Below are 20993 nucleotides of genomic sequence, written 5' to 3' on the forward strand. Positions count from 1 at the left end.
TAACAGGCTTTTATACACAAGACGGCCCAGCAGGAGAGAGTCCTCTTGTGTACAGCCCGGCCTTTCTTGGCGCCTACGTAGCCAACAAAGAGCTGGTCATCCATCCGGAACTGTTGTCTGCGATTCAGGTAAAATGAGAGCGCACATTTTGGTTCCAGATGGTGGAGCCTCTCTTCCTCTCGGGAAGGGTGAAGAGGCGGAAAGAAAGTGGGCAAGGTGATAGTTTGCCCGATATGGAAGGCAGTAACAACCTTTGGTAAAAAGGGAGGACGAGTGCGGAGCCCAACCTTGTCCGGATGAACAGACAGAAAAGGAGGTTTACAGGAAAGAGCCTGGAGCTCACTCACGCGCCTAGCAGAGGTGATGGCAACCCGGTAAGCAGTCTTTAAAGTGAGTAAACGAAGAGGATAGTTGTGAAGCGGCTCAAAGGCAGTGCACATTAAATAGGTAAGAACAAGATTCAGTCCCACTGCGGCATCACAAAAGGAATAGGAGGAAAAAGGTGAGTAATGCCTTTGAGGAATCTATTTTCAATAGGGGACTTGAAAAGAGAGGGCTGATCAGGTAGCCTGAGAAAGGCTGAAATTGCAGAAAGGTAGCCCTTGATAGTGTCCAGAGCAGAGCCCTGCCCGGCCAAAGAAAGAAGGAAAAAAAGGACTTCTGAAAGAGGGGCAGAAAGAGGATCTACAGCCCTTGCTGTGCACCATGCCACAAATTTGTTCCACCTGCAGGCGTATGCCGATTTAGTGGATGGACGCCTGGCTGCCAGAATTACATCACAGACTTCAGGAGGCAAGTCAAAAGGAATCAACTGTCGCCGCTCAATCTCCACGCAAGGAGGCGGAGACTGGAAAGGTTCGGGTGGAGGACCGTCCCCTGATGCTAAGACCGAAGATCCTCCCGAAGAGGCAGTTGGATCGGGAGATCCACGCTCATACGGAGTAGCTCGGGATACCAAACTCTTCAAGCCCAGTCCGGGGCCACAAGAATGACTTTGGCCCGTTTGCGCCTGACCTTCTTCAGCACTCTGGGTAGAAGTGGCATAGGCGGAAAGGTGTACAGATAGACCGCAACCCCACTCGTGACGAAAAGCGACGCCGAGCGACATTCCAACGTGCAGAACTGCGGACATTGCACGTTCTCTTCGGTGGCGAATAGATCTAACCAAGGCTCTCCCCACTGTCGTCAGAAACTTTGCACCACCTGCAAGTGAAGACGTCATTTGTGATCCATCATGACCCTGCGGCTGAGTTAGTCCACCCTGGCGTTCAAAGAACCTGCCAAGTGTTGAACCATCAAGGAAATGCCTTGATGTTCCAGCAATGTCCAGAGACGCAGAACCTCCTGACATAGGGTCCACAACCCCACCCGCCTTGCATGTTGCAGTACCACATGGCAGTGGTGTTGTGTGTGAACACCTGCACTACTCTCCCCTTGACAGAGGGAAAGAATGCCTTCAGTGCAAGTCGGATCTCCAGAAGGTTGATATGGAGTCTGGACTCCGCCGGAGACCAGAGGCCTCAGATCTCCGCCTCTCCCAAGTGGCCGCCCCATCCCAGGAGGGACGCATCCGTCACCACAATGCGCTCTGGTTGGGGAAGGGAGAGTGATCTGCCGCTGACCCAAAGCTGGTTCGTGAGCCACAACTGCAACTGTGAGATCTGGATGTACTCGGACAGGTTCCCCATATACTGCGCCCACTGGAACTTCAGGTCCCTCTGCAGAGCCCACATATGCCATCTGGCATGATTGGTCAGCAGGATGCAGGAGGCCATGAGGCCCAGCAGCCTCAAGATCATCCTGACCGAAACCCAGGACAAGGGCTGAAAGATCAGAATCATAGCCTGAATGTCCCGGACTCGCTGTTCGGGAGGATAAACCAGAAACTGCGCCATGTCCAGAACCGCTCCAATGAAAAGGAGCTTCTGAGAGGGAATCGGGTGCGACTTCGGCACATTGATGGAGAACCCCACCAAATGCAGGAGGTCGGCTGTAGTCTGGAGGTGGGAAACGACTGTCTGGGGCGAGCCCACCTTCAACAACCAGTCGTCGAGATAAGGGAAGACTGAAACCCCTGATCTGTGCATATGAGATGCGACCACCGCCGCCACTTTCGTCAACACCCGAGGGGCGCTGGGAAGGCCAAAAGGAAGCACGGTGAACTGAAAGTGCTGGTGGCCTACCGTGAACCGCAGGTAAGGCTGGTGGGCCGGCAGGACAGGGATATGAAAGTAAGCGTCCTGCAAATGTAACGCTACCATCCATTCTTGCTGGTCTAGGGCAGACAAGACCTGAGCAAGTGTGAGCATCTTGAACTTCTTCTGGAGGAAGCGATGGACGTTCCGAAGGTCTAACATAGGACGCAGGCCCTTGTCCTTCTTTGGAACCAGAAAGTAGTGAGAATAACAACCATGACCTACTTCTGGCATCGGAAAGCGCTCGATGTCCCCCTTCCTGCTGGAGAAGTGCCAAGTGATTCCCCGGTCGTGCGGTGCTACTGAGGTAGCATAGCTGGAGGGGTAGTTTCGAAGGGGAGGGAGTAGCCCCTTCAGACTGTCTGTAAATCCCACCTGTCTGAAGTGATGGTGCGTCAGTGGGGGAGGTGATGGCGAATCCTGCCGCCCACTGGCATGTGATGGGCCTGAAACACCGGACTAAGAAGGTTTGGAGGCGGAGGCAGGGGAGGTGGTGGACTGACCCGCCCGCTGGCCATTTGACCCACCGGAGCGGGTCCCACGTCCGCGGCTGCGCTTAGACTGTTGCTGCGCAGGCCAGTGGCTCTGAAATTAACGTTTTTGGGCGCCCCTTGCTTGGCCTCGAAAGGAGCGAAAAGCAGAAGCCGAAGGAGTGCGTGTGGCCGAAAGGCCCAAGGACATGGCCGTAGCCCGTGAGTCCATAAAGCGCTCCGACGCACTATCCGCCTTGTCGCCAAAAAGGAGGGTGCCATCAAAAGTTATGTCCATCAGAGTGTTCTGGACTTCCCCCTCAGCCAGGCGTGACGGCGTAGCGCCACTGTCATGGAAATCACTACCTAGCGAGTTGGCGGTGTCAAGGCCACAACGAATCGTGAACTTGGCTGCATCTCTACCCTCAGCAACAGCTTGGGAGAGCACCGTCCGGGCCTCCTCCAGATACTGCGCCACCGTATCCCACACAGAGTGGGAATAACAGCCCAAGAGGCATGCGGTGTTCACAGACCGCAACACTGAACTGGCGGAAGAGAAAATCTTCTTCCCAAACTGCTCCAGTTTCTTGGATTTACTGTCCGAGAGGTGCAGAAGAGAATGCACTCATAGACGCAGAGGCTTGGACAACCAAGCTCTCAGGGGTAGGGTGTTGGGAGAGGAAAATGGGGTCGCCCGGGGCTGGGCGATGGCGTCTGGCCACGTTCCTATCCACAGGAGCCGCTGTGTTGGGCCTGGACCATGTGCTCAAAATAACATCTGAAAGCGCATCATTAAAGGGCAGCAGCGGCTCCGCTGCGGAAGCCACCGGCCGAAGCACTACTGTCAGCCACTGAAGGGAGCTCAAGGTGGAGAGCCTCTGCTGCCCTAAGCAACACTACTGAAAAAGTACCACCCTCCTCCGTAGCCACGGTGGAAGGAGACAGTGCACCAGGTTCTGGAGAGAATTCCAGATCACTGCCGTCCTTCAAATCCTCTGCCCAGTCCGGGTCTAACTCTCATTGGGCTGCGAGAGGGTCCTCAGACCCCTCCCAGTCCTCCCCGTCCTCCGTAACCTGCTGGGCAGGTGGGAAAGAAGGAGGATAGGGAAAGGGATAGAAATTCTCCATCTGCTTCGGAATCTGTGTCAATCAATACCGGTCCGGCACCATCTCCATGTTGGGGTAGAAGCCGGGGAAGACATCGGCCGCAGGACCGGCCGACGCCGGCGGCGATGCCGTAGACTTTGATGTTTGGGTAAGGTCGTACGAGGCCAACCGACATCGGCTGGGATCCATGCATGGATCCATGGGCATCTCGCAGCGCCGAGGCCGGTGCCGTCGACGACGTCGTGGCCGGAGCCATCGACGAAGGGCTAGGACCCCCAGTCGGACCCGTGGGGCCCAAAGCCACGCCGGCGGGGCCCGACGGGCCAAAGAGGCGGGCCATGGCTGACAGAAATTCCTACAGCTGGGCCGGAGTCACTGACGGACCCGGGAAGGGCAGGTAAGCCGTCGGCAACTGCGCAGGCTTTGCCAGAGCCGCGAGGGTGGCACCACCCAGACCCTCAGCCGTGTCGCGTGACAGGCTAGGGTAAGGCGAAGAGCGACGTAGCTTCTTCAACTTCTTGTGCTTAGTCTTATCTGACCCAAAGTGCTTAGACTTCAAACGATAGTGGCGGCTCCGCGACCAGTCCCTCAACCTCCCGAGCTGACTCCCGGGCCTCCAACAACTTTCGGGACCGCTCCCGCAAAGTTTTCGGAGCCATGGCCTGGCAGTCGGGGCAAGACGTGGGGTTCGTGGTCGCGCTCCAGGCAGTAGAGACACTCGCGGTGCGGGTCCGTCACCGACATCATGCGGGGACAAGCCTCGCAAGACTTGAAACCGGGCAACCCTATACACCAGGAGTCAAAGACTCAAAAGAACAGAGACAAAAAGTACCAAAAAACTCAGTCAAAAATTGACTGGGGCTACCGCTCTCTCCGGATCTGTGCTTGCTGGAGCGGAAAAAGAAAGAACTGACGTCAGCGCGCGAGCGCGACGTCTAAGTAGCTGCCGCGACATCATCCCGGTAATCACAACGCCTACGACGGACGTGGAGCTGCACAACGCCACCTTCCGACGCGCATTGGTACTGCGGACGAAAACTTTACGGATACAGTCTGATGCCTGGGGGTAATTCTAAGGTAAGGAATCTATCACTAACGTGTCTCTTTCAGATTGCATGGACTTGAAGCAGTATCTGACATTGGCACACACCTCTCATAGTTGTGTGAAAGGTGCTGTACAAAAGGAGACCTTCTTCAGACACTGACCAGAAAGACAGGTAGGCATTGTAAGGGATAGGTGAATGCGTAAGCCTGAACTGCAAGTTACTTACCTATGGTAATGCCTTATCTGGTAGAGACAAGAACTATCCGCAGATTCCTTACCTTTGAACTTCCAGGCATCAGGCTGGATCCGGAAGATTTTTCATCGCAGTACCAATGCGTGCCGGTAGATGCCGTGGGTCGACTCTGCCCGACGTTGTTGGCGTTGTGTTAGTGGTGGTGGTGACGTCCACGTCATCAATATAACCACCATTCTGGCACGCTATCATCAGTACGTTTCATGACTTCCCGCGTCAGAAGTGCGAAGCCATGAAGTGACTGACCATAGTGTGTTAAAAAACGAACAGCTAGGTCCCTGAAGGGTAACATACATGACACTTAAAACCAATTCTGCAGTGCGGGGAGGATGGGTGGGTCGGTAAGGTATGTGCGGCTAGATCATGTCTCTACCAGATAAGGAGTTACCAAAGGTAAGTAGTTTGTTTGATAGAGACTTCTAGCTGCAGATTCCTTAACTTTGAACAGATACCAAGCAATACCATCCCCGGCGGAGGGACTGCAGAACGGCTTAGACCAGAAAGTCCTGCAAACCAGAGCGACTGAAAAGTCCTTCTCTGAGAACCTGAGAATCCAGGCAGTAGTGTCTGGCAAACGTATGCAGAGATGCCCACGTGGCAGCTTGGCAGGAATCGGAAACGGGAACACCACGTTGAAGAGCCATGGTGGCCGCTTTTGCCCTGGTGGAATTGGCCCTAAGCACTTCAGGGGGCTCGTTCTTCACTAAGGCGTAACTGATTTTTATGCAGAGGATAACCCATATGGATATAGTCCTCTTCTGAAACGCACAGCCTTTCCTTGCACCCACATATCCTATTGTAGCGGGTCGCAAGGAGACACGGGTACAAGAGGGGTGTTTTCAAGGGGTTTTATTGTTTTCACAGTACGTTTGCGCAGGCGTGAGCTCCGATAATAAGGAAGGGGGATATCCAGGCTGCGGGGCTCTGGGCTGACACGACCTCTTCTCTCTCTCGAGGGGCGAGCGTTCTCCAGATTGCCGGGACGGTGATGGGGTCTCTGGACTCGTCGCGGGCCCAAGGAAGAAACAAACAAGAAAAGGGGGGGTCAGGTTCCTGGAAGTACGTTCTGGTTATAGGGAAGGAGAGGTGAGGGGTCACGCAGTGCTCTAAAAAAAAAACCAACCCAGACTGTGATGAAAATAAGTGCTCAGGGGTAGGGTGCGCACTGAGAGCCGTGGACGATAGGGTCAAGGAGGTTTCCAACCCCTTCCTCCCACCCAGGCTTTGATTCGGCCCCGTACCTGTTGTAGCCACACTTCCCTTGAAGTGTGGCACGGGGATTCACCGGGTCGGTGGCCTCCTGGCTCAGCCCTCTGGACGTCCGGTCTGCTCTCGTCCTCTCCTCCTCGACTTTCTACGGGCTCTTGGTCTCCTCCTCCTCAGAGTTTCGCTGGTTCACCTCCGACTCCTCCCGTCACTCCTCCGCTGTCCCGACCTCCTCCTCGTCCTCCCGTCGTTCGTCCTTCTCCGCTTCCTCTGCTCTCACGATCGCTACGCTCTGCTCCACACTCCGCTCCTCCAGGTGTAACACACACCGGCTTGGTCTCCTGTCCGGCTACTTCTGGTCCTGGGATGTTGACGTCACAAAGAGGGCCGGGTCCAGATTCTCCGAACTCCGCCCAATTAAAGAAACAGTCGCTTCTTTCTGTCTCTCCCTCGTTGTTCCACCATTGCGTGTGGGAGAGGTCCCCGTGAGGCTGTGGGGAAAGAGAAGACAGGGGTGACCTACTACGGCGGGGTATGGGGTCCCCCCTGATTTTGTCACACCTATAAAGAGTTGGTCATACAACCGGAACTCTCTGGTTTGATCGAGGTAGAACGAGAATGCTCTATTTGGGTCCAGATGACGGAAACGCACCTCTGCCTTGTATGAGTGCCGAGGTTCATAGAAGATGGGTAGGGTACCAGACTGTCCCAGATGGAAGGGTGTTATCACCTTAGGCAGAAAAGATGCCCTAGTCCGGAGTACCACTTTGTCTGGAAAGACCACCAGGTAAGGAGGCTATGAAAACAGCGCCTGCAGTTCACTAACCCTTCTGGCAGAGGTTATTGCCACCAAAAAAGCAGTCTTGATGGTGAGCAACCGCAGAGGGCAGTTATGCAGGGGCTCAAATGGTGCACACATCAGAAAGGTGAGAACTAAATTAAGGTCCCACTGTGGCATGTTAAAAGGTGAAGGAGGAAACAAAAACCTCTGCGCCAGAGGAGATTTGAAAAGAGAGTGCTGATCAGGCAGCCGAAGAAAAGAAGAAAGGGCCAAAAGATAGCCCTTAAATGTCCCTAGAGCAGAGCCATGCTGGGCCAAAGAAAGTATAAACAGAAGGACTTCAGATAGGGGAACGTATATGGGGTCAATAGACCGGTCTGTAAAATATTTCCCAAAAATTTCCATCGGCAGGCGTATACAGATTTTGTGGAGGGACGTTTGGCTGCCAAGATAACCTCAAAGACTTCGGGAGGGAGGTCAAAAGTTGTCAACTGTCTCCACTCAATCTCCATGCAAGGATGCTTTTTGGATGTTAATTCGTGCCAGCATTTGTAATGTCGAATTACCTCATTGGGAGTTGGCGAATTGAGGAGTAAAACATTTTGAGCGGGATACATGCATATGGCATTCTGGGAAATCAAGTATTCACAGTTAAGCAGGAGACTCGAGGGCCAGTACGTTATATAATAAATCCGGTGTTTAGTTTACTGTTTACACCAAGATGTGATTAATCTCCTGAGGGGAGATTAATGACCAGCAGGCCTGAAATCAGTTGATACAGCCAAACGCAAAGACGTGCCGGGGCACTTGATGAAAAATGAATGTAACTAGATTTAACTTTATGGTTCTGCTGAAACCAGTGGGAATCAAGCGAGCTTGTGGTCAGACCATGCATATAGAGCAACACATGTCACGGTAATGGCGCTGTTAATCATTGTGGTAAAGAATAGTACAAGAAGGTTCTGAGGCTTACATGGGGCTAAAGATATTTACGCATTGGAGGCCTTATTTAAAGATGTGATGTTCTTTTAAAAGCTTGGGTGTTCGGGAGAGTTTAGTGCACAAATTTATAAACAACTAATGGAATATAATGTCAGTTGAGAGAGGTTGTTGTTGTGCAGGCAGCGTTTTTCAAGAACAAAAAAATATATATATATGTTTGGTTATTTGGATTAGGAATGTAATCACCATGCTGATGGTTGTGTTTATGGATTTTTTATAGATACCCCTGACGAAGGCAACATCCCGAAACGCATTGGGTGAATTTTTAATGAAGTCGTGACATGTGGAAACCTCTCTTTTTCCTGTGTTTTCATGAATATTCTTGAATCAGTATGGGAATGAGTAAAATTAATCTATGACAAGTGGAACAAGCATTTGCAATGCAATAGGTCTCGCATTTGCAAGAGTTTGAGACAATGCCATTGTAAATGGCAATGCCTTTTATTTATGTGTTTTGAAACCTGCAAGCGGTGCGAAAACACACACTTTGTACTTCTAGTCATTGCCTACGAGAAGCAAGGTTGGCGGTAACTGCGCCTCTTTTACGGTCAGCCTTGCTTCTCATAAGCAAGGACTATAAGTACAAAGTGCGTGTTTACACACCACTTGCAGGATTTCAAAACACATAAATAAAAGGCATTGCTAATAGCTCAAACTCTCGCAAATGCAAGCCCTATTGCATTGCAAATGACTTATGAGATTCGAGAACAAAGTTTCCCTATGGGGAAAAAGTGCAGCATGAGTGACAGCAGAAAGAAGGCACGTGGTGACCGCTGTGAAACCAAATGTGGTCATATAACAGCTTGTCACTCTTCATACGCCTCTCGCGCTCAAGCACCTCCTTCCCCCTTACCGCCAGCAAGCTGTGAGGCAGTTTAGAACTGTTAGCCAGCATTTTGCCCCTTGTTTGCATGCTCAGTGAAGGCGGCCCTTCCGAAAAAGTCAGTGCCTGTCCTGCAATTTAAACATGTAGGTAATCCGTGTCCCTCCATTGCGTACACTACACGGAGCAGCTGGATTGCAACGCTATGTTGTACGTTCACATAAGGATGCATGTGTCATAATGCCTCGGGCCAATATAAACACCCGTGAGCACAACAGAAACATTTCCATCAGAGCCTGAGACAGCCAGAGGGTTAGCGTTGTGTAATAGAAATATGGGAGCTTGTCCACTGCGTGCGGGTCACTGAAAGGTATATACTGTGTATACCTTATGTTCCCTGAGACACACCATTCCATATGAAAACTGGTAAATTTTCAATACTGATAATGAACATAATTACAAGCAATATGTACGCCACAAAATGCAGTGATATCGCTTGTCAACAGAAAGTACAGTTAGGTCAGTTGTTCTGTGCATAACCCTGAAGATCAGGGCACAAAGATATCCTTTAACAATGAAGACAATCTCATTTGCCTGGGGAGGCGGGTATGTTGTTTATGACTTTATTGAGGAACCCTTGGAAGAGAACTAGGATTACAGGTAAGTAACTTCTCATTCTCTTCCAGGGGATCCACATCAATAGTCATAAGCATTGAATAGAATAGCAAGCCCATCTTCCACCTGCAGGCAAATGAGAGAGAATGACCCAACATACAACAACAGCCGCCATCAGCTGCTAAACAGATTCCTCAAGGAGGCCTGGCCTACTTGTTGTCTGCCCTGGTATCTGAATCTAGACAATAGTGCCTTGTAATGTATGGACGGACCTCCAAGTTGCCGCCTTACAGATTTCATAGATAGGAACCTTATGAAGAAAAGCAGTAGTAGCCGCTTTTCCTCTCGTTGCGCTAATTGATAAGCTAACTTGATGCACAAAACTATCCATCTGGAGATGGACCGCTTTGAAGCTGGAAAACCCGTTCTGATCGACCCATAGTTAACAAATAGTTGATCAGATTTTCTCGTGGACTTGGACCTATCCAGATAAAATTTTAAAACTTTTTTTTAGGTCCAGAAAGTGTAAAGCCCTCTCAGCTGGAGTGGAGGGATTAGGGAAAAAGGTGGGCAGAGAGATGGTCTGATTCACATGGAAATCTGACACCACCTTCGGGAGGAAAGAGGGATGAGTCCTCAATACGACCCTATTAAGATGGAAAACAGTATAAGGTTCCTTAGAGCAGAGGGCCTGTATTTCGCTCACTCTGCGAGTTGAAGTGATCGCTACAAAAAAAAAACAGCCTTCCAAGTGAGGTGTTGCAAGGTTGCTTTGTGGATCGGTTCGAAAGGTGGACCCATCTACTTTGATAGCACCAGGTTTAGCTCCCAGGGTGGAGAAGGAGGCCGGATCGGAGAGTAGACCTTTTTCAGACCCTGTAAGAAGTCTTTTACAACCTGTAACTGAAAGAAAGAAGGCTGAAAAGGTGAGCGTCTATATGCAATGATAGCTGCTAAGTGCACCTTAATGGACGGAAACTTCAAGCCTGCTTTTGCCAGGTATGGTAGAATGACCTCCTCTTGTCCGTAAGCTCGGTTACAATTGTTTTGAACGCACCACATATAAAAACGTTTCCACTTGCATGTATATGAGTGCCTAGTGGAAGGCCTTCTTGCTTCTTTTAAGATGGACATGCAATCTTGTGGCAGACCTAAATGGCCATACTGGAGGACTTCAGGAGCCATGCTACCAGGTTCAGTGAGGGAAGGTTGGGGTGATGAATCCTCCCGTTCATCTTGGACAGCAGGTCCGGTCTGCACGGCAGCCTCCTGTGAGGTCATTCGGACAGGTGCAGAAGGTCCGGGTACCACCATTGTCTCGGCCAGTCCAAGGCTATCAAGATAATTCTCGAGTGCGAATAAGACAGCTTGGTCACCACCTTCGGGATGAGAGGAAGAGGTGGAAAGGCGTACACAAATGCCCCTGACCAGTCTATCAAAAGAGCATTCTCTTTCAACCCTGGCCGGTAGAACCTTGAGGCGAAGTCTCGGCATATCGTATTTTCGTCACCTGCGAAGAGATCGATGCTGGGACGACCCCAAGCCTGGAACATGTCTTTGACGACCTCGTCGTTGAGAACCCAGTCTTGTCTGTCTTCAAAGTGTCGACTGAGAGCATCCGCTCTCGCATTTTGTTCTCCCGACAGTTGTACCGCTGTGATTGATAGGTTCCGTGCCAGGAGCCAATGCCAGAGAGCTTCAGCTTCCAGAGACAGTGTGCGTGAGCGAAGTCCCCCCTGTTTGTTTAGGTAATACATGGTGGTGGTATTGTCCGTCTATACTAAGATTGAACTTGCCTGAATCGAAGGGAGGAAAGCCTTGAGGGCCAGGTGAACTGCTCTCAGCTCCAGCATGTTTATGTGATATGACCTTTCTTTTGATAACCATTGACCTTGTGTCTGGAACGACCCCATGTGGGCTCCCCAGCCCTGGAAGGAAGCGTCCGAGATAAGTGTTTGAGAGGGAGGTGCTAGATGAAAGGGTATCATTATTTGCATATTCGTCTTCTTCATCCACCATGGGATGGATGCTTTTGCTGCGTTTGAGAGACTTATTTTGTCCTCCCAGTGCGCTGTCTGCTGGTCCCACTTGTCCTCCAGATCCTGCTGAAGAGGACGCATTCGCAGCCTGGCATTGGGGACCAGGAAGATGCAGGATGCCATCAACCCTAACAGGGAGGCAATCCGACGAACGGACAGCATTCTGTTGTCCAGAACAAGTTTGCATTTCTGTATGATGGAAAATTGCCTCTCCTCTGAAGGAAACACTTTTCCTACCTCGGAGTCTACCAGAGCTCATAGATAATGGATTCTCTGTGTGGGTTGTGGAGTCAATTTGTAGAAGTTCACATGAAGGCCCAGCCGGTGACAAAGCTCTAGGCATTGCAGGAAATTACTCCTCACGCCCTTCAACAGCCAGTTGTCCAGGTTCGGGTACACGAAGATGCCTTTGCGGCGTAGTGCGGCTGCCACCACTGCCATGCACTTCGTGAACACTCGGAGAGCTGACTTCAACCCGAAAGGAATCTCAGGTATTGTCTGAGATGTTGACTGACCGGAACGTGAAAGTATGCATCTTGTAGATCCAGCTAACACATCCAGTCTCCCTGCCAGAGATGTGGATATATTTGATGGAGAGCCAACATGCAAAACTTCTCCTTCTTGATTGATTTGTTGAGTGTTCGCAGATCCAGAATGGGTCTGTATTCGGCTTTTCGACCCTTTTTCTTTACTAAGAAGTATCTTGAGTAGACCCCTCTCCCTCTTTGAGCTATTGGCACCTTTTCGATGGCTGATTTTCGCAGAAGGGTGGCAACTTCGCTCTGCAATATTCTCATCTGGTGACACGATGATGGAACTGGAGGGATTGAGGGAGGATGGTGTCGAAAATGTAGAGAGTACCCATTCTGCAGCGTAGCTAACACCCACTGGTCCTTTGTGATAGCTCGCCACTCTTCGAGATGATTTGCAATACTTCCCCCCCCACTGGAGTGGTAACGGCAAGGGGGGGAAGTGGATACTCATTGTTTGGCCTTCGTCTTGGCGGAGGGGTTAGCCTGATGCTGGTTTCCTTTTCCTCTGGAGGAACGCCTGCCTTGATAGTGAGACCTTTGTTGCTCTTGCTGATCCTGGTTTTTCTGCCAGTGAGGGGTTAGAACCCTCTGTTTGGAGGATCGCCGATTGTAAGGCCTGAATCGTTTGCGGAACTCCTTTTTCTCTAGACCCATGGCCTTTAGTGTGTCTAGCTCCATCTTCATCTGGGACATTTCTTCCTCCGTGTGTGCCCCAAACAAAGATGAGCCAGAGAAGGGAAGATTTAGGATCCAAGACTGTGCCTCTGGTTTGAGCGCTGTGAGTCGGAGCCAGGAGGTTCTTCTAGCGCATATCGCATGCGCATAGGCATAAGCCGAAAGAGTAGCTCTATCAGCTGCAGCGCTGATAACTTGGTTAGCCACCAAGCTGCCTTCATGCAAGATCTTATCAAAGTCCTTGCAATCCTCTTGTGGTAACTTTTCCGTGAATCTTTGCAGGGAGTCCCACAGAGACCTGTCATACCGGCCCAAGAGAGCCGATGCACTTGATACCTTCATCATAGAGTCTGATGTGCCACATACCTTCCTTCCCCACAAATCCTGCATCTTACTCTCCTTATCTGGTGGAACCGTAGAGAAGGGAGCAATAGCATGAGACTTTTTTGCTACAGCGATTATCACAGAATCCGGTGGGGTGTCAGATTTAAGGAAAAGCGGGTACTCTTCCGGTGAACGATATTTCTTTAAAATCCTAGCCGGCGCAGTCTTGAGTGTCGCCGGCGTGAGGAAAATGTCCATAACTGGTTCTATTAGTCCCGGGACCAATGGTAGCAGAGGTCTAGATGCTGCCCTTTGGTGTAAATTCTCAAAGATAACAGAGGACAAACTCTGTCGAGTCGGCATAGGGATGTTTAGTTTCGCCACCCCTCTGCCAAGCACGTCCTGAAAAGTGCCCACTTCGTCCCCCAGAGAGACCCTCGACGGACTGTCAGTAAGAGTAGGTGAATAGTCTCTGTGTGACGAGTGTGTGGAAGAGGAGGAAGGTGTTGGAGATCTGTGCCTTCTCCTCCTGTTTCTGGATCTAGATCTCTTTCTGCGAGAGTGAGCAAGAGTGTGACTGCGATCCCTGGCTATTGATGGAGTACGCTCTCTATCCACCACTAGTACCAGCCAAGCCAACAGAGATCTGTGAAGGGGCTCGAGTAATGCTGTGCCGCTGTGGCTGGAGTTGTGGCCCAGTGATGCAAAGGCCTGTTCCATCTTGGTGACAGATGGATGGAAGGCAATCTCTGCCCTTCTCTCCCCTCAGGAGAATGTGGAGGAGAGTTTCCTCTTTCTTGTGCAGACCTGGTCGGCGAATCTTAGTATCCCCTGGACACTGTATGTCAAGATTACGACCTCCTGAGATCTTGACGTTGAACCTCTGTGAGAACTGGGATAACCTGTTCTCGATGTCAGTGATGGTGATGTAGACAGGCTTACCGGACGTGAGGCCTCTTTGGACTGGTGCCTCGACGTCGATCTGGAACGTCTCTGGACCGAATTTCTTCTCGACGTCGACCTTCGTCTTGGCGGCGGTGACACCTGCCTTGACGGCGATTTTCTCCTCTTGGACAGAGGACTCAATCTTGCAGTCGACCTGCCTCTCGAAGTCGAACGTCTACATGACGCCGACGGAGTACCATGCTTCGACGTCAGCCGCCTCTGCTCTGAAGCTCGGTGCCTCGACGTCGACCTGCGGTGTGCTGCCGCCGACGGAGACTTCTGCTTCGACGTCGGAGACTAAGTCTTGTGCCTCGACGTTGAAGATCTTTGCACTCACCTCGACGGAGACTTCTGCCACGACGTCGGCGACAGTCTTGCGTCAAGTTCTTTAGAATGACCTCGATGGAGACATTTGCCTCAACGTCGATCGCCGTTGATGTGGCGACGGCGGAGATATTCGCCTCGACATCAATCACCTAGCCAGCGTCGACTGAGATTTGCTCCTCGACGTTGATCGTCGCCTGGTTGACTACAACGGAGGACCCTTTACCTTCGTTGGCGTTGCGTTGTCCTCGATTTCTTTGCCGTCGGCAGCCTTGACGTTGAGCCCGACGCCGAAGAAGAACAGGTCGGGACCTTGCCTCTTGACCTCGACCGAGTTCTTTTTCTGCTGCCTCACTGGAGACCTACCTCTTTCAGAGAGGCCATAAAGTCGAATTCTCTCCCTTTCCTTGATGGTCCTTCGATAACTTTTTGCAATGATGACAGGTGGCAGAAGAGTGAGAATCAGGGAGGCAAAGAATACCCACAGGGTGTGTGTCTGATCTGGCCTTCTTCTTGCCACAGGCAGGGCAAGGGTCGAATAAGGAAGGCATTTCTGACAGAAATAAACCTTTTCTGGAGCACAAAAAAGGCTTCACTCTCACTCTAGGATAAAAAAACGTCGAGTGAAAGCAAAAATTCTTCCAAGACTCAAATAATTTTTGACAAAGTCAAAAAAAGGAAGAGCTGTGAATCCAGGGTCCTGACTGAAGGAACTGTCACCCCTGAGGCATGATGGGAAGCTAGGCGTCATGGCTGCCTTAAAAGCACGGTGCCAGTTTTGTATGAAAATGCTTTGATTTTCTATGCTATTGGTTTGCAATGTAGCCTGTAGGCTAACAAAGTATGCTTTTATTTGCAGTTTTATCCTTATGAGGTTTACTCATTAAAAACAGAGTTCAAGTGCTACTTGCCCTGCATTGGTATGAGAAATTATATATATATATATATATATATGGATTGCGTGGCTAGTCCCTGCCGCGGAGGAGGCACCATCTCATAATTGGAGAGGCTGAGAGGGGAACTGTTCGTCTCTGTGCAGCACACCACCTCACTTATAATTGCGCAGCTCGTCACAATGATCCTAAATCCTACTGAAGGAGATTTTATGCTGGTAATTGACACACAGACACTGAACTTACTCAAAGGATATAATTAACTTGTAATACGGGACTACATGCCCCATCAGGCATTGCAGCAACACGTGATAGAGGGAGTTGCTGCACCAAGGGTCATGTTGGCAATAAAAACCAGAAATGTTGTAATTACAAGCGTCAGTGCTGTTTGTAAGCTGCCCATGAGGAAGGGGCCTGTTGGCCTTGAAACGCGTCGGGCAAGATCAAATAACTGGAGAATACTTGCCGAGCTGTAATGTATGCCGGATGGCGCGAGGTGATGTCGAGTGCTTCCTTAATGCTCACGGGCATTTTTGTGGTTTCATATATATATATATCTGTATATATATGTTTTTCATATATCATTTTTATTATTTCCGGGGTCCCCGCACATGGGCGGGAATAGTCAGTGCTTATGACTTTGATGAGGATCCCCTGGAAGAGAAAAATGCAAAAACCATACTATGCAAATGAAAGGACATGAAGGCGGGCTTGGTGTTTGAGAATATGACCTTATTTTATTGCAGAGGGTGCCTTTTTGAATCTTTTTTCCCCCACCACTGATGAGTATATTAGTGTATATGCGTTCTGCAATCCCTTTTGGTTTGTTGCTTTAGTAGTGTGGCTCTTTATTTAATTGGTTTTACTCACAAAATGGAGTTTGTTAGGATATAGTTTGAAGTAGCTTTGAGCTTCGAGTTAAGGTTCCCATACATAGTACATATATTTACATGCCAACAATATCCACATATGCCGGTCACATCAACTATCGTGCTGTTTAGAGCTATGCAAATGTTCTCTTACTGGAGCCTAACGGTCTTCTTTCTCAACACAGCTACAAAGTATTTAACTTTAGTGTTGCTTAGAGGTAAATAAGTTGCTATAGACGGGACAAAGGTTATATTAGTACTTTTGATAATTTTGGTTATGTTCTTCATGGAAGGTGACTGGAATGTGCTTGCACCTTTTACAAAAAAAGTGAGAAGCTTGCGACACAGAGTCTGGCGTAGCGGAAAAAGGTTGAATACTTTGTAGTTGTGTTTAAAAAGGCGAAAGCCACCCTCTTTGAAAGAGAAAATTGGCATAGCTGTAAAAGCACTTTTGGCCTGTTTGTTAGCTTTACTTTGAATCCTTATTTTAGGACATGTTTCTCTTGAAGCCACCTGTGTAACCAACACATTATTATGTTGAATCATTCTCAGTTACCTGCCAGGACAGAGGAAATGTTTGAAACAGACTGTTATATCGATTAGACCTCTGTTAACGCAAATGACAGACAGGTTGGATGCACATCGTGTTACTTCTTATTCCGCCTCATATTTATTTTATTTTTGGGCAATAATTTGTGAACATTTGAAAACTACTTTATATTTATGTGCCAACAGAGGAGAGGTGGCAGCATAATGGCTACAGCTGCCGACCTTAGAGCAAGGGAACCCGTTTCATGTCTCCGCGTCAGATTAACATCAAGTGATTCAAGGCAAATCACTTATTTTCTAACTGCCTCTTCTCTCTCCGTCTTCATTTCTAAACTTTCTTTCCTTCCTTCTTGCAGTCTTCTTTCCAACATGTTTCTTTGTTTCTATCATTCATATCTTCTCTCCTTTCTTTATTTCCTCCTTTCTCACTTTCTTTTTCATTCTCTCCTGCCGTAACATTTCTTTCTTTTCTTCTTCTCGTCAGCCACATAGCTCCCCACCATATAATACTACTCCACACCATGCCACATAATAGCACTACAAACCATGCCACCTAATTCCACAAAACACCACACAAATCAATACCACACAATTCTTCACTACACATCATTACACTCCACATAATACCACTATGCACAACATAATTACACTACACATAATTACACTCTACTCAGTACAACATAAATACACCCCACACAAATGCACTCTATGGCATATACCAGCAATATACATAAATGCACTACACACCATGACAATTCAAATAAGCACAATTTCACTAAATGCCACACAATTCCACACCACACAATTCAACTCCACACATTTCAAATACATACCACATAATTCCACACTAAACCACATATTTCAAATACACAACACAATTCTACAACACGCCACATATCTCCATATATTTACACATCACTTCACAAAATGTAACACTACATACATCAACTCCACAGCATGCTACTACTACACAACACACAATACCATTCCACAAAAATGCACATAATTAACTAACACATTCTCACTGTACAGTTAATACGAAGTAATTACTATCCACATAATTCCACAACAAAAAATTCCAATACAACACATCTCTCCCTTGCACTTTTACCAACACGGTCATCACTCCCCCCACACACCCACTTCTCTCATCTCTTTCTTACACTGCCCCACCCAATGTTCTCACAATGACACTGCCCTCTCTCATCCCTCCCTGTCACAACCAGTCTTCTCTCTATACTGCCTACTCACACATGGTACCTTCTCACGCTGTGCACTAGTTCACCTCTTGCGTCCCCTTCTCTAGGTGCCCCTTCCACTTGTCCCTCTATCTCGTACTCTTTCTCACTCATCTCTCCCACTCTCTCACACACACTATTCCCTTCTCTCTCATTTGTTTAACATCAAGTCTTCAAGCACAGTTTTTCTATACCGTAACTTTTCAAAGTTTCAGTCCCTCAAACCCACACTATCCTCCTCTTCGGGTGTCTTCTGCATACACAAAACATCCCTCTTTATGCATCCATGGCCTGCTCTCTCCTTTTTATCTTTCGCACACAGTATTTCTGCTCCTGTCAATAGTTTAATAACCGCTTCCTACACAAACTACCTACTTCTCTCATCCTTTCTATCTATTCTCTGCAGCTCTCACCACTAATCTATTCACGATGCCACATAATTCCATTCTACAACACACAATTCCACAACTAACAATTCCAATACAACCCACATAATTCCACTCCACACCACATACACACACTACACTTCAAAACAAAACACATAGGTTAAAAGATTATCATTTACGTCAATAGCGCTAACTCTCACAAATGCAAGACCATCAATATCTTATTTCTTATTCTCCAATGCAGAAGTTTAGCGTAAAGAGCAATGAGCAAATGCCGCCAGATCAAGCTCATGAAATATCATTTTACATAGTACCAATTAGTTGCCAGACCCACCCCTAGGAAAACACACAGAAAGAAGTAACATTCTTACCATGTCGTTTAGTCAGGGACTCCAATTTTTTCTGTAAAAATGAAAGCTTCTTCTCCCGCACAACCCGATCAGATTTTATTTTCTCTAAATCCCGAAGAACCTAAAAAAATAAGCAAATTATGTAGCAGAGCCTACTGTATGCTTAAATGTTGTTTACAATTTCAGAAGTAGGTTTAGCAAAGTGACCGCCAGGCACTGACCCACCTCCACCGCCCACCTTCTCCCTTCAGATTCAAAGGGTTTAGACTTGTGATGGAATTCTGCCCCACTCATTTTAAGGGGCGCTACAATCACCATCAGCTCCAATGGAACTGTTATGCAAGGAATCCAAGAATGGCGGCTCGCCAAGCACAATTTCCATACGTTCTGAGTGAACCCTGGCATTTTTGTGGAAACCTTGTAAGGCCACCAGGGGGGTAAAGATGCAGGAGTGACCTGTAAAGGATTTATTAGCAATGGCACAGAATCATATCCACCCCCAACCAAAGCCTGGCTGTTCCTTTTTACAAGCTTCTTGAGCTTTACCTCACGACCCTTCGGTTAAGCTTCACAGGGTTTTGGGAGCAGTTTCTTCTGATTAATAGTTAGCCATTCAATCTGTGACACATGAACGTCCATTGTGCTTGCAATAGGAAACAGATTAGAATATAACCACAGAAACAATGGTGCACTGCAGACTTATTTAAACCTTAGTTTCAACTATACGAGGATGAAAATATTTACCAAGGAAGAACAAATTATTCAAAATACTGACCAACCATCCAAAAACAAATTGTAATTAATACGTTTATTGACATGCATGCCGCATAAAAAAACATTCAGGTGCTTCTAAGAGTGATCTCAGTTCAAGCAAACGTGACGACCTGAGATGTGTGTATACATCAAACAAAACAAGCATTTGCAATGCAATAGGTCTCGCATTTGCGCAAGTTTATGCTATTGGCATTGTAAATGACAATGCCTTTTATTTATTTGTTTAACAAACCAACACATTAATAAAAGGCATTGTAATCCACAATGCCAATAGCTCAAACTCGCGTAAATGCGAGACCTATTGCATTGCAAATGCTTGTTTCTTTTGCAAACTATTCTTATTTTTTGGGGGCTTCGCTGATTTCTGCCTCTCTTCCGCTTGCCCTGAAGGAACTCCTACAACTGTTGTATTATTGCAGAGAATCATATCAATAGACAGGCAACACAACCATCATCATGTTTCTTATATAATTCACTCCGATGCAGCTCACATTAGTAAAGAGAGCAACAGAAAGGGAGGGTAGTGAGAGTGAGATGGAGATAAAAAAGAGGGAGCTGGGGAGAAGGGATAAAGAGGAATCTAAATGGGCAAGAAGAGGTGAATACTCTGGGGGTGGATGAAAGAAGTCACAATGGGGTTGATTCACCTGATGGAGAGGAAGAATGTAGGACTTTGTGAGGGAAAGTAGTAGGAGGGAGAGGAATTACTAGTGCGCACATTGCTGGGGGCAGGGCAGCATCTTTTTCAGTGGGTGGGGGCTGCATCTGCATGTTTTTTTAAAGTTGTGCTTCTGACACCATATTTCCCTTTAAACCTGGGTACATCTCTGAGCCAACTGCCAGTACCTTTACCACACAGGTATTGTACGTTTTTTAAACCATCTCAAAGTGGTCTAAACATTTTCCTCCCTGGAGAATAATGCTCCAGTAGGGCAATCGCTTAAATGAGAAATGCACAAGGACTGCATCCTGAATAAGGTGCAGTGACCTGATTGCACTGGTGCCTCCACATTTAAGGATTCTACTAGTGTGGAAGCACTAAATGGAACAAGCTTCATAAGGCCTAACTGCTCTAAAGTCCCACTTCAATGAACTACTTACATGCAGCAGTTTAATGAACTGGCACACATTTACTAAGCAATGATTGTTCTAGTCGCCAGATCCTAATGTAGCAGATAATTAAAATCCCAGCCCTGTGAAATAGCTAATCATTAACATAAAAATGTTTTAAAACTACAAGGTCGAGTATTTACAATAGGAAAGCCAATATCATGCCTGTGCTCTCCTTGTACCACATTTTATTGGGTGGCCGCAACTCTGAACAGAATGTTGCATCCGCCATTACAGGACATTAAAAAAACATGTAATAGTCTGTAAGGTAGCAGGATGTGCACACCCTGCTTTAAGAAACATCTTGGTCAAATTTGTTTTTTTTCCGGGCTCCAGTACCAAGCTACAACTGCCTGGTACCGATGTACCATGGTACAAAAAAACCATTCGAAAAAATTTCAAGTGTCTGGTCATGGACCAGACCCTGTCGCCACCCATCATTGTGCATGGCTCAGCCCGTGTGCAGTGGAGGTTGGCTATCTGCAGT

General features: G+C 48.1%; 1 protein-coding gene across 1 annotated transcript in view; it reads right to left on the reverse strand.

Annotated features, from left to right (window-relative positions):
- Positions 1–20993, reverse strand: part of LOC146816465 (uncharacterized) — a 348783-nt gene that overhangs the window by 24164 nt on the left and 303626 nt on the right. The window contains exon 5 of the mRNA XM_085610296.1: positions 18644–18743. Coding sequence (XP_085466422.1) covers positions 18644–18743 — 100 coding nt within the window. The remainder of the gene's footprint in view (positions 1–18643; positions 18744–20993) is intronic.

Source organism: Triturus cristatus, chromosome 6 (assembly GCF_964204655.1).
Source record: "Triturus cristatus chromosome 6, aTriCri1.1, whole genome shotgun sequence".
Classification (NCBI taxonomy): Eukaryota; Metazoa; Chordata; class Amphibia; order Caudata; family Salamandridae; genus Triturus; species Triturus cristatus.